This window comes from Callorhinus ursinus, unplaced genomic scaffold, assembly GCF_003265705.2.
Source record: "Callorhinus ursinus isolate GAN/ISIS: 27379988/994484 unplaced genomic scaffold, GSC_fseal_2.0 scaffold4, whole genome shotgun sequence".
NCBI lineage: Eukaryota > Metazoa > Chordata > Mammalia > Carnivora > Otariidae > Callorhinus > Callorhinus ursinus.
This window is the reverse complement of record NW_027397066.1, coordinates 89,721,988-89,741,512: the sequence shown is the minus strand read 5'-3', so window position 1 is coordinate 89,741,512 and position 19,525 is coordinate 89,721,988. Positions and strand designations below refer to the sequence as shown.

Below are 19,525 nucleotides of genomic sequence, written 5' to 3'. Positions count from 1 at the left end.
TAGTTTTTTTTAAAGATTTTATTTATTTATTCATGAGAGAGAGAGAGAGAGAGGCAGAGGGAGAAGCAGGCTCCCAAGGAGCAGGGAGCCCAATGCAGGACTCGATCCCAGGACCCTGGGATCATAACCTGAGCCAAAGGCAGACGCTTAACCATCTGAGCCACCCAGGCGCCCACAAATGTATTAATTATAGTTTTAACGGTCAGAAGTTCTAAAATCAAAGGGTTAGTAAGGCTACATTCCTTCTGGAGGTTCTAGGGGAGAATTCGTTCCTTGACTTTTTCAGCTTCTAGGGACTTCCCATATTCTTTTGCTTCCATCTTTGAAGCTAGTATTCATATCACTCTGACCTCTGCTTCTGTGGTCACATCTCCTCTTACTATGAGACTCTGTCTCTTTCTTATAAGGACCCTGGTGGTGACACTGGGGCCACCCACATGGTAGAAGGAAACCTCCGCATCTCAAGATTCTTAATCACATCTGCAAATCCAAACATTCCCCATTTACAGGTTTTGGGGAATAGGATGTGGACATCTTTAGGGGTCTACTATACTTCCAGTCACATACTATTCTGCAACCGGCTGCTTGCCTTTTCTTACTACTGATATGAGTCTTAGGCAAATCAGAGTTAGCTGGACTGCATCATTTTTAGTGTTATTTTTACTTTTTGAATCCTTTTCCACATAGGAACCAAAACAACAACTGTGCCCTGGTGAATCTATAGAACAAATTGGGTTTAGATCCCCAGAACTTTCTTGATCCATGCTTTCTCTGGGCTTGATGCAGAAAATCTACTAGGTTTTGAAATATTAGTGCTAATGACTGGTACATTTCTGGGGTATTGTGCCCACCAAAGAAATAAAGCAAAACGAATCCTCTGATTAAAGATCCCAAATCCACAAAATTCCAACTCTGTCTACTAAGGTCTGACAGTTCCGAAAGCTTGAAAGAGTTGTTAACCTTCTCAGGGCCAATTTCCATAAAGCATGATAGAAGAACACGGCATCATCCAAATTAAATGTGTGACCTACTGTCAACATCAGTCAACACGCAAAGGGGCCTTTCCACTGAAATTTCAAAAGAGCAGTGCCTTACCCCAAAGAAAGTTCTTCATTCTCTGTCTCCACACCTTCATTAGAGAAGCTGGCATGGAGAGTGTGAGGGGGAAGATGAGCAATGAGGAAGGTGAGATGAGAGACACCAGGTGGTGATTTGTAAGATACATTGTTTCCATCCTAAGGACAATAGAAAATATTGAAGGGATTAAGGCAGATGAGGAGAGGAGGACAAGGCAGAAGTCAAGGGTTATTGGTGGTATTTTGGCTTGGGGACACCGTATAGATGGCAACTCCATTTACTGAGATGGGAAACAAAGGAAAAAAAAGGGTTTGGAGGTAAGATGCAGGTTAAATTGAATTGCTTATGAGACATCCAAGTAGAATTAGCAAACAGGCAGTTGGCTATATAGGTCTGAGCTTGGGAGAGAGGTTTGGGCTTACAATATGGATTTATTACTCATCAGTTTATGTATGGTCATTGAGAGCACCACTGGAGATTGTGTACAAAGTTAGAAGATGGCATAAGATAAAGACCTAAGGAGCACCAACATTTAGAGAACAAGCAGAGGAAAACATCTGCAAAAGAGAGCAAGGAATGGTTAGAGAGGTAATTGGAAAATCAGAAAGAGTTGACATATTAAAAAAATTTATACCTATTCCTTGAGTGCTATTACTTGGAAACATGTTTAATCACAATTAAATGTGACTTGAAAATTGTTTCCTTATATATAAAATGGGGCCAATAATTCCTTACCGGCATCACAGGGTTATGAGGTTCAAATGAGAAAACATATTTGAAATAATTTTGTAAAGTGTTACACCAGTGGTTCTCAAGCTTAAGTTTGCATCAAAACCACCAGGAGGACTCCTTACAACACACATCTCTGTTTTTTTATTTTATTTATTCATGAGAGTCAGAGAGAGAGAGAGAGACAGAGAGACAGAGGCAGAAGTAGGTTCCCCACCTAGCAGGGAGCCCGATGCGGGACTCGATATCATGACCTGAGCCGAAGGCAGACGCCCAACCATCTGAGCCACCCAGGCGCCCCACACATCTCTGTTTTTGAATCATTAGTAGTAGTAGTTTCTGAGTTAGTAGGTGTAGGGAGGGGTCCCAGAATTTGAATTTTGCATAAGCTCTCAGTTGATGATGTTGTCAGTCTGGGACCACCCTTTGAGACTACTGTGTAATACAACTGTAAGGAATTTTGCTTTTGCTTTTATAATACAATTCACTGTTTTCCTCCGATGTTGTGTCTGTTTCATCCTCTACTCCTTTTTCATTTCTGTATTCTCCATCAACAAATGATGAAACATTTTTACCCTGCTTCATACCTAGCAGTATCTTTACGTTTGTGAAAGATGAGCTTAGTGCAGTACTTCCTTGATCGTTTACATTAATGAGCATCGACCTGACATTAGCTTATTAAGAAGGATAAGAAAAATATATGGTTATTTCCCGTGAGGAGGAGATAAGAAGGGACTTTTTGGAGTAAAAGGTGAGCTTTTTTTTTTCAAAATCAATTAGATGTAAAATGCTACTTATTACCTACTTTCAAAAATCCCATTAGAGAACTTGTAATTTGATCCAGAGGGCGGAGAGTCAGGTAAGAGGAAAAACTGACCTCATTTTCAGTCCTTCCCTAAATCCTGAGAAATGTGTGTACCTCCACGCTCCCTTTTTCAATCCCACAAAACGGGGAATCAGGAAAACGCATTAGCACCCTAGTACAGACTAGGAACACCGAGCGGGGAGGAGACTCAGCCCCATCAAGACAGAAGGAAACTGGGGGAGGGGAGAGAAAACTTCCCCTAGTCGGAGACTGCAGCGCGGCGGTGGGAAGAGAAGGGAAGTGGGGACATTTACCTCGGGCGTCAGTCAGACACTTCGCCTCGGGGCATGTGGGAATGTGAGGAAGGAGGGGGAAAGGTTGCACCAGAGCGAGATCGCAATAGCTCCCGCTGCTGCTTTTGAGTGAAGATCTGGAGAGCTAGAGATTTCTGCTTCACTTCTTCCCTCCTGGAGGCCATTTCTCCATATTTAACAGGGATAAAGAGGGGGCGTTGGGCCGCGTGAGGATAAGCCACAGTTACCGCCTTCCCCACAGTAGACCCCGCTTCAGCCCCTCGCCCAGGCGGGAGATGTGGCCTTAGGGGACGCTGAAGTTACTCCGTGGAGGGGGAGGGGTCGCCAGGCTCCCCTCCAATCACGGTGGCCGTTTCCGCTATTTGCATGTATTATGCTAATGTAGACCTCCCGCTCAGCTCCCTCCCGAGCTCTCCGCCCCCTTGGAGGGTCTCCCGAGGAGCCCGCGGGCAGGGCGAAGGTGAATACGTTATGCTAATGAGGCGGGCTTCTGCCGAGGCTTTGGAAGGGGGGCGCAATGCTGTGGGAGCCCAGGGCTGGAGGCCGGGCGCCGGAAGGGGGGTCGGGGGAGGGACGTCGCGCTCGGAGCGCGCGCGCACTCACACACACTCACACACGAGCATCCCGAAGGGTATTTAAGGCTCGCACCCGCGAGGCTGCGGAGATACTTCGGGCAGCCGCGACTTAATCCCGGCCACTCGAATTTGCTCTTTGGGTTATTTCGTTTTCCTCTGTCTCTTCTCCCCCTTAGCATCCCTTTTGCGCTGCGCTCTCGCGGTCTCTCTCAGCCTTTCTGCCTGGAACTGAATCTAGGTGGCAAACAGGTCGGCGTGCGGAAAAACACTGAATAGGTAGAAATAAGGCAAACTAACAGAGACGCAACAGGTCGGGTGCTCGGTGGCGAGGGCGAGCGGCGGCCCCTCGCTGCTCCTCTCGCGCTGTTCCTCGGACCCTGGGCGGCCGCTCTCGAGGACCCCTTCCGAGGTGTCCGTCCTCTGAGGGGCCAGGAGGGCCAGCCGGGAGGGTTTCATTCCGGTTTTTACCTTTTGGCCGTCAGTCCTCGGGTCTGAGGGTGCTTTTCACTCCCAGCTGGGCGGAGAGAAGAAAGCAGAGAGGATGGTCCACGTCTGCTGGTCTCGGCGCTGAGGAAAGCGGAGCTCCATCTCCGAGCCCCGGCTCGATCTCCGCCAACTAGTTGTGCAGCCACCCAGGCTGAACTTTGGAGGAATTGTCCCTTTTCTTTCCTTTAAAAATTCTTGGAAGTGGTAGAGTGGGAGGCGAAGCCGAGGCAGCTGATCCCTCCACGATGCTGGTGAAGAAGCATGCAGGGAAAGGTGGGGGTCGGGAACCAGGCTCTGAGGACCAGAGCCCCGCCGGGCAGCGTTGTGTCTGGACCGTGCCCCCGTGCACCGCCCTGGCGGCCCTTCTGTCAGTGGTGGCTGTGATGTCTTGTCTGTACCTGGGGGTGAAAACCAACGACCTCCAGGCGAGGATCGCTGCTCTGGAATCCGCAAAAGGGGACCCTTTCATCCATCTGCTTCCCGATGGCCTGGATCAGCTCAAAACAATGGTGCAAGAGAAAGTGGAGCGACTTCTGGCTCAGGTGTGAAAGGCTGGGGTATTTTGCACGTGGATAATATCTTGCACAGGCGTGATTCTGTGTACAGGACCAGCCTCTATCCTTACTGTATGCATACTTGGTGTGGCTGGGTGTGCATACGCTAGGCCACCTTCTATGCTCACTGTAGCATATATTTGTATATGCACATCCTTTAATATCACCCTGTCTCTATCATCTTCCCTCGCTCTTAATGTTTGCATGCTGAACATATAGGAGGGACTGAAAGAGGGAAGGGTGGCCAGAATATCAGGGTGGCATTTTATCTCTTTATAGTTTTCTAGAGTGACATAAGAATCTTTTCCAATCTTGTGGAGAATATTCCAGAGATATAACATCTGTTATGTCCTTCATATGTTATAAGAAGGTTAGGGCCATAGGTGTTATTAATACACAAATGGTAATCACTCTTTAAAGTGAAATAATCTGATACGTGATTTTTAGATTGATCATTTCCTACATTAAATGTTTTCATTTTCAATGTTTAAAAAGAAAAAAATTGCAGCTTAATTTTTTATAAAGGATGCAGTGGTAGAGGTGTTTATGAACACAGAGCCATTGCAGTTGAGAGTTGAAAGGAATCTAGGTGACATTTATCACAACCAGGGAGGGCATTAGACTAGAGTTAGGGGGTTTTCTGGAACTTGCCCTTCCAACAGAGAGGCTAATTTGGCGGTGGTTGCGGCGCAACGTGATAAGCAGTTGACCTTCATGTATAAGATAGTGGCTGTTTTAAAGCCCATAGCTTACCTAAAACTACAACGTGTTAAAGCCAGGTTTTCGCATTGACTGCATATGCTTGAGCTGAGGGAGAAAGAGGAGAGTGGTGGTAGTTGAAGAATGGAGGAAGATATTGTACAAGTCCAGCAGTCTTTATACGGTGTCAGTAGTCATTTCTTTTTTTAGGGCTTGGGTACTGTTACCTTTTGACTAAAGTCCAAGTACATATATAAATGTTAGTTATGCAGGCTCTCAAATGCTGGTAAATCAAGCATATGACCAGAGAGTTCCTGAAGAACCCATTTCCCTACCATGCTACTGATGATAATATCCTCTTCTTTTCCTACAGAAATCCTATGAACATATGGCTAAAATAAGAATTGCGAGAGAAGCACCTTCAGAGTGCAACTGCCCAGCAGGTAAAATGGAACTTATTTAACAAGGTTTCCTCCATAGCAGAGCAAAGTCCTGTATCTGTCAAGTCTACCTGTAATAATATTAAAGAAAGAATGCAGGCCCAACTTACGTTAATAAAATCAGCATGTCTCAGTCAAAAGAATGGCAAACAAAGCCCCAAATATTATTTTAAGCAGCATACCAAGGCCTGTTATGGGAAAGCAGAGGAGATAATCACCAAGGAAAATACAGGCAAGATGGCATACAAAGACAAAGTTCTTAGATTCACAGACTGAAAAATATTCTTCATTTTTATTCAGTTTTCATGTATGTGGTGAAAAGGACTGCAGAACATGTTAGATTCTGAATTCTCTGGTGGCCAGTATTGCATTAGTACAGATTTCCATTTGTTCACTTTGACATATGGTTATGTTAGTAAATTACCTTAACTTCCACACCTGCTTTTATTCTTTTCTATCAAAAATGTTCTCTCTCCTACCGTATAGCTAATGATGGGGGCTGAGAGGAGATTAGTTCTTTATCTTGAGCTTCTCATTTCAAACTATTGCATCCTTGATGACTTCTCAGAAAAGGCTGTTATATCTTTTCATTTTTCTGTATAGCATTAGGAAACTGTATTAATGACAGCATATTTATAGAAGGATGGAAAAGAGAGACATCAATGAATAAAAACCCCTGTGTAATCATTAAATCTACATTCACAGACCTCTGAGGCTTGGTAGTCAGTCAACTGTAGATCTAACAGTTTAGGAACCATTGAATGTGTCCATTGAAAAACATCTAGTGGATTCAACTGATATAAGCCATGAAAATCTCCCATGAGTCTTTTTTTTTTCTCCCATGAGTCTTGAGATTTTTATTTCAGATAAATGTTGCTAATGCATTTATGAGCATTTTCATTTCTTCCATCATCACTTATAGACAAGTGAGTCTTATGTTTTCTTTAATGTTCAGGAACATGATGCCTAAGATACTTACATGTGGAAAGACTAGATCCTGTATATTTTCATATTCTGAGGTGGTTTTTTTTTCCTTTTTTCTCATGATAACTTATTTTGATACAGCTAAACCAGGCACCATGTTTAGAAGTTTCAAATGTCAACTCTGGTTGTATATCATAAAAATTTCATTATTTATGTTCTGCTACATTGTTGACCATAATGGAGCTGTATTTTTTTTTTTTTAAGAAAGCCCTTTGAATTGAGAAGACATATACATTAGATAACAAGAAAACAAAGAGTTAATGTTTGACATTGTAGGTTTCATTTTTGGTTGTTTTAAGTTGGGAAAGACCTCAGAAGTCAGAAATTCAAGGAAGGCACTTTTCTAGTGCAGGAATTAACTTCCAACAACCTCATCAGCCTGTAGGGATTATTTAAATTCCCAAGACAGTTGGTACAGGACTTCACTGATCATACCACTTAGAGTCCAGAATTTTCTGTATACAGTATTCTTGTTAGCTATTTGAAAAGTACCTACTGTTTAATTAATAGGATTCTTAGTGAACTTGGTAAAAAGTAGAAAAGTGACAACCACAGCACTGAGTTGTTTTTTGTGGTTAAATCTGCTTCATGATGTTTGATGTAAGTTAGTTGTTGAGGTCTAATTTGTAATCTGGAGGAAAGCCATTATAGTTAGAGCTTACCTTATATTATGTTGGAATATAAATTTGAACCATTTTCTTCTTAACATTATTAGTTTAATAATAAATGATTTTACCATGATAACACATAAATAAATGATAAATGGTGATTTCCTTGGCTTTTTGTTGGCTCTCACTAATGGCTGCTTTACTTTCTTGCCACCACTAGAGCTCCACATTACATCAGTTTTCACCAGGTTACTCGCAAGGTAAACATTTGAAGGTGCACATTCTAATCTGCAAAATCAAACAGGTTTCCTGCTGACAAATCACTATTATAGATATACTTTTTTTTCTGCTTGTGGAATAAGTAGACATCATCAAAATAAAGGCATTATGTTGAAAATAGTACTCTGGGGGAAAACTAGTTATTTTGAATTATGGTCAGTGAGGTATTGTCTTAGGGAATGAATGCCTGGCCCAGCGGATTAGAAAGGAGATACAGAGCTTCCCACCTGGTTTGGCTTTAACCCTGGTTTGCAGTGACTAAGAGTTGTCACCCAGACATCTGTTTGTAGGGCAGAGTGAGACAAGTCTGTGACCTCAGCTCAGTTCCTGTGGACAGATGCCCACCCCTTGAAGTTGACACTCTTGTTGACAGTCTCCGTCACAGAGCCAGGGACTGATACCAAAGGACTAATGCTGTGTTGTTTGTGTTCACTTAATTGCTTTTGATAGAACTCAGTCCCAGTGAGGTTTATCCAGGCGGGCTACAAGGAAGTCATAGAATTTATCGATTTTTTTCCTTTTTTTAACACAGGAAGGAACTTTTGTGGGAGAGGGATGGGAAAGACTATTATTGAATGGTTTCTAAGTATAAGGGAAGGACTTTCATTTACTCTTCCCAACAACCTTGGGAGTTAAGTATTAGTAATCTCATATTTACAGATGAAGAAACTGGACTCAGAGAAGATGACTGACTTAGCATAGTAAAGGCAGGGTCAGGATTCATGCCCACATCTGATAAAATCAAAAGCACAAGGTCTAATGAGCAATAGAGAATGAATATAGGTTTTGGAGCTGGACAGATTGGAATCCTGGGTTTATTACTAAATAACCGTGGGGCCGTGGTCAAACTTCTCATGTTCCAGGTTCCTCATCTGCAAAAACGTGGCTCATACTACCTTCCTCAGAGATTGATAATTTACCTAAAATGTGGCTTCTTTGTGGTTATTCATTAGATGATAGCAGTTATTATTCTTTTTAATATATTGTATACTGCTTAACTCTAATCTGGTCCATGGAGACACATGATATAGGTGGGAAAACTGAGCCCTGGAAATGTATATAGCTTACTCAAAACCCAATGGCTAGTTAATGGCAGGTTTTGGATGAGAATGCTATGCTTAATTAAGCAAATATATCTGTAGACCATTCATGCAGATAATCAAATGAGTCAGTATCTCTTAGTGCTACATCAATGGAGATTGGGTCTTTGCACATATTTATATTAGTCTACTAAATTATTTTTACCAAATTTGAAGGAAAAACTTTTGACCTTATAGGTAAACCATGATTGGAGTAGATAGAATTTGTGCTTAGAAGAGTATGAGGATATGTCTCTACAGCTTTGATACCAAATGTTTTCTAAAAGAAGTGCTTCAACTGTCTGACTCATTTTCACACTTATTTTTTTAACAGCTTTATTAAAGTATAATTTATGATATTTATCCATTTTAAGGGTCTGAATTAAAAGAATTTTAAAAATAAATTTATGGAGTTGGGCAACCATCACCATAAGCTAATTTTAAATCACCTTCGTTGCTCCCTGAACATTTACATTTACTTTTTTCATGTGCTCAGGGGAAGCTCTATTTTTTGAATCTTTGCTTTAAAGAAACCCTAAGATAAAACTTAAAAAGCCATACAAAGTGAAGCTCTGCTTAGCATAATATTTGAGTTAGTAGTAGCTGAACCGTAGAAATTCAGCCGGCATCTGCGGCTTAGCCTCTGTAAAACTTAACACTCATAGGAGAGAATCAATTGGTTGTTTGCTCTGGCTATAGAATCCTGTTTTGGGTTTTGTTCTTGGAGTCCTACATAAAGTATGTGTAAACCAGACATGTTTATAGGAGGGTCTCTATGTTCCAACTGGTAAAGAACACGGAGAGGGAGGCAGCCAACCAAAAGATGTTTAGATCAGAAATATTTCTGTACCCTACTCATCGGTAGTAGTGTTGTTTGCCCAGGATATTAGATATAAGAACCTCTGTGTCGTAATGGACAGAGAATGTGGATGGGCAATAAAGAATCCAGTTATAATCCTGGCTTTGTCATTAACATGTTATACAATCTTGGGCAAGTCATTTCCAAGAATGACTTTTATAGACTCCATTTTCATAGCCCCAAAATAGGAGTGTTGGACTGGAATGATTTTCAAGTGCATTTGTTGCTTCTCTAGGTATAGAGAGCCTGCTGTGTGCCAAATGTTATGCTTGATACTGGGAATATGCTGATGAACCAGACACACTTGGGGTCTGCCTTCATGGAGCTTACATTTCAATGAGGAAGACAGGCAGACATTTATTTTTAAATGACATGAATTTACAGTCGTGACAGGTGTGACCAAGAAAAAGAACTGTGTGCTTTGGAGCACATGCCCACAATTTCTTTCATGTACATCCTAAGGACTTTTTTGTTCTGTTCTTTTCTGGGGTGAGGGGTAGGTGGGTGGAGAAATTCACAGTAGGAGAAATCATAATATAAGAAAATCTGGCTTTTGATTACAAATAAAAGCTCTGGCCATGGATAAAAAGCTGCTTTGCATAACCTCACCTGGCTTTTGGCTTTCCAAGAACTTACAGTCAGATGAAGGTTCACTGATTCCTGATTTACCTATGCTGATACTTAACTTATCAAGTCTTGTGGTAAATAGGATGGTGATTTATTCTTCTACATTTTTTTCTGAAAACAGTGAGATTTGGGTTGAATAACAGTCAAAACTTCCTGCCTGGTTGTACCTCCCTGCCTGAACAGTGCCCCTGGACCTGGCTCCGTTCCATTCACTGATAATGATGAAATGGAGCACAGCTAGTCATCTGCTTGGAGAGTTTGGCTAGAGATAATAAAGATATACTAAATAACTTTTGAGGTCCTTAAACCCCCTACAAGTCTATGAAAATGATTGTATACAAAAAAAGAATAAATGTAGGCAAGTAAAAGTACCTCTGATTCATGTATGTGAGTGATACAGCCTCCAGTGGCTGGCTTTGTGGCAGCTTCTCAGTTTTTGGTGGAAACAAATGTTAATTGTAGCTTTAAGGTTGTGCACCCTTTCCCATCATATGAGAAGACCTTTATATTACCTTGCTAGCCGAAATTTACTTTTATCATATAAAACTTGTATTTCCTACTAACATGGTTTTTCACTTATGCTGTATATTTTTCCTAACCAGCTGCACAATGAATGGAAAGAGTGTATCAAGTAAGGGCATAATAATGTGTAGATTTTCGATTATGTAAGGTAAAGAATAGTCAGAAATGGTTTGCAGAAAGAAAGCAAATTAAAATGCTACAAATGCTATTTAAATGAGAATAGCAGGCTTTCCTCTCCTTTGGCAAAGCCAGACAATACAGTGTGACAGCCAAGCACCTCAAAGCATTCACGTTAAATGGCTTCAGTCCTAATGAGGACAACAGTTTGGGTGTAACGCTTTTAGTTGGTCCAGTAATGACAGCTGGCAAAATGCCCTGTCACCCAAAGGACCAGGGACAAATTGCTTCGTGAAGCAGTGTTCTTGGTTCTTAGTTTCTCTTCTGTTTTTCCTTGTCTAAAAGTTACTAAAAGGCAAGTTCTTCAGGTCTTCTTTTCTCTGACTTGCCTGGGTAATTCTGTTTTTCCATGAGCAGGGAATTACTTAAGGAAAGGGCATACATTCTGCATAGGGGTTAATGCTAGCTCATTTGATGAATGTGTAGATAGGAGTAGCCTTGCTGGGCCATAATAACCTTTTACACTTCTGACTGGTTTCTAACAGCAAAATCCAACTACATGGCATTAAAAAAAACACTATTTGAATGTCAAAATAAGGTCTAGGAATGAAGAAGGAGGGTATCCTCTCATAGACAAAATTAGGTAAATGGAGAACTGGTGGGGAAACATGGCAGAATAATGAGGACTGTTTTACACTGGGGGGCATTTCCTGCTTCAGGGGGAACCTCAATAGACACTCATCAAAATAACATCAATCTTTGTTATCTTGAGAGAAAACCATCCAAAACCTATTAAGAAAAAGTGTTTTTATTCCATCCTACCACTTGATACACATTACTTGGTGATTTGACGGAAGCTGAGAATGTGAAAACAACGCATGGGTTGGTCTGGGCTTCAGGCTTGTAGCCCAGTATGTGACGGCTAAACCCAGAAGCATCCCCACCCTCCCTGATTTGCCAATATGGGTGAAGTTCCATGCTGTGGCTTAATGAATCATAATAGTTAACACATTTTTCCCCCCAGTGTGTGTTAACAATGACTGTGGCATACCCGCATATTGAATTCTTAGATATGTATTGTTTCATTTGGGATGTGTTCAGCACTCTTGCAGTTAAAGAATATTTTAAATTGACTCTTAAAAAGGAGGAATGCAGAAGAGTGGGAAGCAGAAGTAAGTGGAATTGCTTACAAATTAAAATTGAGCACTTTTCATTGATACCATACATTCTTTCAAAGGTCTATTCTGTAAGTCATTTAAATACAGGATTCCTTTAAAGAAATGCCACCAGATGGCAGGCACCTTCCCTCTGTGACCACAAGGAGGAGGAACTGAGCTGAATAGTGGGACTTCTGTTAGTTCCTTCCTGGTTAAATTCCTAGCTGATTTCTTGACTTCTGTGTGCAATGGAAAAGATTAATGGAGGAAGCCAGTAATTTCTTCCATCTATATTTGAAGACTAGAATATCCTATGAGCTTTAAGATATTTAAAACAATCTAGTAAATTTCACACTTGTATTAGTCAAAAGTTTGGTTATTTTGTAGATAAATTCACAAATATGAACTTGAGGCCAGTATTCCAATAGCTAGAGTAAATGAATTGAATGTAATTGAATTTACCAGTTGGGGAATTTTGTGCTCATCTTCTGTAATTTCTCAGGATCAAGAATCATTTGGAATCACTCATAATATTGACATCTTTTCATCTGTAGTGTCCTTTTCAACTTTAGTTACCTTATGATAGTTGAAATGTGTTCCTTATTTTTCTCATATTGTATTCCTTAGCCTGAATGCTTAGTCTGATTGCCAGGAATGCCAAAAACTGTGTCTGTTCATTTGGATATTAATAATTTAGATTTTAGGAACTCTGGGCTTCTGGGTTATATACACAAAGTTTTTATTCTTATATTTGAAATGTGGTCAGCACATATTTAAATACAATTTTCACATTTAGGCTAAGTGGCTGAGTAAATCGGATGAATTGTAGCCAACTCTAGTTTGCACATTATGGTAATATTGAGAGTCAGAATATGTCTGCCTGGAAGTAGGCTGGTTGTGGCAGGGGTAGAGTTTATTTTTTCTTTCTTTATCAAAGAATTCACATGTAAGAGGAGGAAAAGGGGAGGAGGAAAGGAAAGATTATATCCCATAATCTCTTGGAATCATACTGCTTTACCTTCATTTTTAGCAAGCCTGTTATTTTAGAGTTCTTATTATAATGTAAAGGGAGTCAGAAGAATTCTCCATTATAGCTTTGTCTCCAGCATTCTGTTTGGCTTCTTGTAACAGTGAATGGGAGAGAAAAATCTCTTAGGAGTCCCTCCTTCAAGTCTGTTACAGGGCTAGAATTGTGTTCTTATTTTTGATCCTTAAGATGCTAGAATGAAATAGCTAGCCTGGAAAATTGATACAGTTCTTTCCCAGCATTCCTGTATCTTAGGTCAGTTCTGACAGCTGTCAAAGGTAAGCTGTTTGTATAACCCTTCTAGGAATTGTGAAACTCCAATTTGTGTCTCCGGGCTCTAGAATCCAGCCGGCATTATTTAGAGGTACATGATAGGATCATAAGGTAAAGCATTTCCACAAAGCACACAAAAAACCAACTTTTTGACTTTAAAGTCATGCTAGAAATGCTAAAAAACTCTAGGGCTAAGTGAACTTTGGAATACTAAAAATCATTTTTTCCTGAAAGAATTAGGGCTCAAGGTCCGAGCAGATGAAGCTACAATGGAAACAAGCTTCTTAAATAAGTGCCTTTCTGGGGATGGTTATCAATCTGGTTGGGGAGTCAGATGAGTGAAGTGGGTCAAAGATCAGGTGATTTTTTGTGGGCAGATCCTGACCCTAACTGCTAAGTGGTCTCACAGTATAATTGTATTCTACTTCCTGAGGGAGTGGGTTGGGAGTCCATATTTACCAATGTCATTTTTGATCTCCATGGTCAGGGTTCTGGTTTGTATCTGTGTACCTCTAGGGCTTATTGTAGAGTTCTCCACAGAAGGTTCTCTGTAAAAGTTCATATAATGGAGATCTGTCAACTTGACCTGGTTGAGGACTTTTACTGTGGTTTATCTCTTTGCATACACTAATATTCTCATCCCCATGGCTTTTTAACATTTTCTCTGAGGACTTTGTGAGCCATAATGTATTAAAGCTAATACGAATCTTGGAGATCAAGTAAGGTAGTTCAGGTGTTTTCTGTTTCTTAAAGAGGCTGAACTGTTTAATCTTATGAAGAAACTCAGTAAATGAAATCAATTACAATGTTAGCTACACTGATTGACCTCGGAGGTCTGAGGGGACAGAGGCCAACACCCTACATGCTCTTTCTTTCTGCTTCCCAGCCTCCTCCCCCAGTGTAGCCCCTGAGGTATATCCAAAGAACCGTAGGACTCCATAGGATACTGATAGAAAATCACTGGAAGTCTGATGCCCAGTGTGATCTCTCAGCTCCGGTGTCTAAGGATACAATATACTTGTTAACACAGAACTCGCCTCCAAAATTCTCTACCTGGAAACATTACTGGGAATGAATAGAATCTAGAAATGACTATTAATGTAATATTGTCTCTTTCTGGGTTGTAGCAGTCCAGCAAAGGAAGTGTAATAATGGTAGGAGCACTGGAAAGCTGGGGAGGTGTACTGTGTGACTGAGCATGATAATGTTCATTGGAAAATCAGTATCCCACCTCATCCTTTTTCTTGAAGTCACTCATTTTTTTTAAGCCTTTAAGTCACAGTATTATTCTTGTTTATTTATAAGTTTTCTGTGTTTTTTCAAATTTTTTTCTTTGTATTTTTGTTCTTTGATTCTAGATATTAACATGGGGCATTATCACCAAGTTATGGTAATCCATTGCCTTTTAAAATATATATATTTAAAGCAGTTGATTTTTTAACTAATGGTTAATACTTAGTTTATAAAGTAATATATGAAAAATAACTATCCCTCAAGTAGTATATTGTGAGAGAGTTGTTGTTAAAGATGCTTCTGAACTCTTTGAGACTTTTTTTACTTGGTTTGATTTTTGTGTGTTAAACTGATAATGTTTATCTATTAAAACTGAAATTTACAGTACAATGAGAATATATGAATTGGACATTTATGTTTAAATAAAAAAGGGAAAAACTTTAAGAATTAACAACAGTATTTTATCCAATAGTGAATGATATGTACAATACATTTCACAGAGAAAGTATAAATCTGGCTACAATCATACTGTAACAAGTACTGCAAAAGGCAATTTGAAAGGCAATACCCTTCCTCCCATTGAAATGAATGTCCACTGTCATCAGCAATGCTATTTGCCATTTGAGTAGCTAGTTGTGGACAGTAGTTTGGCCAAGTGCAATACCTTCCTCAATTGTCTTATTGGAAAGATAATAGAATGACACAGCAACTATACAAGTGATTGAGTTTTGGTGAGCAGTTTATTTTCTCTTTAATACATAGTCTCAACCTATGGACTTCCAGGAAGTCTTGGAGGAGAAAAATGACTTTTCTTTTTTTAATTTAACTTTAGTTACTTTTTCTTCTAAGAGAGGACAATTATCAGTAAAGCAGCAAAGATAGGAAGGCTGACCAGGTACTAAAGGCTGGAGAGATCATATGTACCAACCTAAGCTCTCATAAACTGGAAAAAAGAGGTTTAACTGAACAAACTCTATGGTCTACATTTACTTCCCAAGCCCTACAGTTATGCTGACAACTTCCCAGGAGTTTAAGAAGCAAGACTGACAGTGGTGGCTTAGTACTACTCTACATGTTATGCATCCGGAAGTGTTTAATAAAGGACAAACTCTAGCATTGAGAAAGTACATCCATAAAGAAACCAGGGCTTTTATGTTCTTATATATAGTTTCCTTCTGTGCAAAGTTATTTAATGCTCTAAATTTCAGCTTCTTCTGAGGATACTTTCCTGATATTGGCTTGGTTCTACAATCAAGTTCTATATGAGGAATGCTATGAGTTGGTGGTAAAATTTATGTTACCATTTTTACAATATTAAAAAAGAAATTAATTTATTTTTATGTCAAAACCATCCTTGAATTGAGAGATCTGAGGTATACTTCCTGTTTTCTATGTGTGAGCCCCTAACACATTAGATTCATAATGTGTTTTATTCTTTCAAGCCTTTCATGTGTTTGAGCAGAAAACCTTTCCTCCCGGTATCAGTCCTCAAGAAGGAAACCCAGGTAGAGGGATTTTCTAATCAGTCACACTTACCCCTTTTATTATGCATCATTCATCATTTTTCTCATCATTTTTAATTTGTTACAAATTTCCACTTTTAACTGTGCCAGTAGCATTTTGAACATTCACATAGCTTTCACAGTTATAGGATGTGATAAAACGAACAATGTTCATTGAACTCCTGAAAACCGAGAGCAAACATAGCAAACACACCCATGATGCTCTGTCAGGCTCTCAATGAACAAACATTGCCCTGATGTGATCTGTGATTGGCAAACAGAGTAGACAGGCTTGTCTTTGGGATGTAACTATGTATCTATGAAACTACAAATATAGAGGATCTTCTATGTTCCTAAATGAGAATTCCCGTTTGAGTCAGTCCACTCTCCTTTCTATCTTCCCTCTCTCCCTTGCCTTCTCTAGCATGAATAAAAGCTCTATTTTGCCCCCATTCTATTGGTGACACTCTTTTTGGCTTACGGACCACCTCTAATTTGTTCTTTCAGGGGCATTATCACCCTTGGGTCTCAAAACCTCTATGCCTTTCCTGGGCAAGAGCTATTCTTATGATGAAATCCAACAGCATAACTGAGGAAATAATCAATGGTAAAAGTCAATACTTCTCCCAAAATTCCAAAAGGAACTAATTGTTTTCTCAAAAATTACTGTTAAAGATAATTTTCAAAAAAGGTAAAATCATGACTTTCATACAGATATAAAATGAACATGTGTTAAAGATTTTACTTAAATCATTAAAGAAGTAACTGATAAGATTTTTTATTGTTATGTTAATCACCATACATTACATCATTAGTTTTTGATGTAGTGTTCCATGATTCATTGTTTGTGCATAACACCCAGTGCTCCATTCAATACGTGCCCTCTTTAATACCCATCACCAGGCTAACCCATCCCCCCCCCCAGAACCCTCAGTTTGTTTCTCAGAGTCCATAGTCTCTCATGGTTTGTCTCCCCCTTCAATTCCCCCCCTTCATTTTTCCCTTCCTGCTATCTTCTTTTTTTTTTTAAACATAATAATGCATTATTTGTTTCAGAGGTATAGGTCTGTGATTCAATAGTCTTACACAATTCACAGCGCTCACCATAGCACATACCCTCCCCAATGTCTATCACCCAGCCACCCCATCCCTGCAATAGTTTGGCTATTGTGGACGTTGCTGCTATAAACATCGGGGTAGCCAAACTATGGAAAGAGCCAAGATGTCCATTGACAGATGAATGGATAAAGAAGATGTGGTATATATATACAATGGAATATTATGCAGCCATCAAAAGGAATGAAATCTTGCCATTTGCAACAACATGGATGGAACTGGAGGGTATTATGCTGAACGAAATAAGTCAATCAGAGAAAGACATGTATCATATGATCTCACTGATAATGAGGAATTCTTAATCTCAGGAAATAAACTGAGGGTTGCTGGAGTGGTGGGTTGCATTAAATGTGTAGATTGCGCTAGGTAGCATTGACATCTTCACAATATTTGTTCTTCCAATCCATGAGCGTGAAACGTTTTTCCATTTCTTTGTATCTTCCTCAATGTCTTTCATGAGTATTTTATAGTTTTCTGAGTACAGATTCTTTGCCTCTTTGGTTAGATTTATTCCTAGGTATCTTATGGTTTTGGGTGCAATTGTAAATGGGATCGACTCCTTAATTTCTCTCTCTTCTGTCTTGTTGTTGGTGTATAGGAATATGACTGATTTCTGTGCATTGATTTTCTATCCTGCCACTTTACTGAATTCCTGTATGAGTTCTAGCAGTTTTGGGGTGGAGTCTTTTGGGTTTTCCACATAAAGCATTCCTAGGGATGTATGAACTACCAAAACTGAACCAGGAAGAAATAGAAAACCTGAACAGACCTATAACCACTAAGGAAATTGAAGCAGTAATCAAAAATCTCCCAACAAAGTGATAAAATGTTTTAACTAGTTCAAAGGAGAATATAAAACCAGACACATTTATAGTTCTAGAATATTGAAATTGATGTGTAAGTGGAGGCAAAACTGGACTTTTTCCACAGCGAGGATGGGATGTCAATTGCACTTAGAAAGAATTTACATGTCTATGACAAGAGTTATTTTGCTTTGCTATTAGGTATCTACAACTTACAGTTTTAAATAGCTCCAAAAGAATCAGAATTAGATATGTGGGATGGGCATGCTCTAGCCAATGCACAGTTTTCCACTGAAACACGTATTTCCCCCTACATTACTAAAGCAACTTCACAGGAAAAAATTCTTTAAGTAAGCAAAGAAATTTTTTTTTCTTACTCTTCAGTGTAGTAATGGTTGTTTATTAACAACCTGTCTCTGTCCCTGTTGTTATCTTATGGGTTATATGGTACTTAATTTTCTTAGTGTCGCTAAAATTCATCATTTAAAGGACAGTTCCTTTCACTTTAGCTTTATATACTGTGTACTCTAGCCCCATGAGGGTTGTGCTGATTGCTAGGCCTACAGGACTGGCACGAGTTGCATGAGTGGACTTTAAATTCGTAACACTGAATATTTGTTTAAGGTAACAGACCACTTTGGAAGACTCAGCTTCTTGTATTTCAGTATCAGGGAGTAGTTTCATTAATGTTAAAGAAAGAGTTGCCTACCTTACCTTTGTGTTTGGGGGTACTGTATCCAGGCAATTATATTATTTATATAGGCTTTTCCGCTGTGAGCGTGTGGTTGCCTCTGGGACTTTGTGCTGCTATTTCAGCCATTTTGGCTTTGACTTCAAATATGTACTAGTTTGGCTTTTCCTTGGGCACTCCTATCATATTCATGTATTGCTGCTTCAGACAACTTGTCTTTAGTCCATACTCTAAGGTATATTTGCTTATTCTTTCCCAGTTGTCTCTTCTGTTGGTCCCTGCTTATTTGGTCTCCTACTACCTCTGCTGCTACCAACTCAGAAGTTTACTTTATTTACTAGCACCCCAAACAGCTCAGCCTCAGCGGCCCAGGCATGTGGATGCTTTTCTCTGCTCCCACCTGATTCAGTTGCTAACACCTTTTGGCTCAGTCCACTGAGATTTTGTCAGAATAGCTGAAGCTAGATAATGGCCCTTCCTATACATTCTAGAAAGAGTATTTTAGAATGGCAGCCAGAGATGGGCAGGGATACGTTGAAACCACATGGTTATTGGTGGTTTTTGGAGAGTGATATTTACCTTCATTCAGAAGCAGCTTATGTTCTGGCAGTTTCATATTACTAGGTAGGGGAGAGAGTTAATTATAAATATTAAATATTTTAGATATTAGTATCTAAAACATATATAGTGGGTGGTAACTGACTTCTGGCATTACCTAACTCCAGTTGACATAGGAAAGACATTAGGATTCAAAGCCGACGACCAAGAAAGAATTCTTGAGATGTCTTTGGAGTAAAAGGGTGATTTTCTTGAAGTACAGGGACAGAACCTGTGGGCAGAAAGAGCCACAATAGGGTCATGAGGAGTGGACCATCATATACTTTCAAGTTGGGAAGGTGTTAGGGATAGCGTAAGTCTCTAAGGAATTTTGGAAGCAAGGTTTCCAGGACCTTGAGAGGGCTAGCTATT

At 39.8% G+C, this 19,525-nt stretch overlaps 1 protein-coding gene across 1 annotated transcript in view; it reads left to right on the top strand.

Moving 5' to 3' along the window:
* The first annotated feature begins 3,548 nt into the window (after positions 1–3,548).
* Positions 3,549–19,525, top strand: part of COL25A1 (collagen type XXV alpha 1 chain) — a 459,511-nt gene continuing 443,534 nt past the window's right edge. The window contains exons 1-2 of the mRNA XM_073892101.1: positions 3,549–4,528; positions 5,613–5,682. Coding sequence (XP_073748202.1) covers positions 4,232–4,528; positions 5,613–5,682 — 367 coding nt within the window. The 5' untranslated portion in view covers positions 3,549–4,231. The remainder of the gene's footprint in view (positions 4,529–5,612; positions 5,683–19,525) is intronic.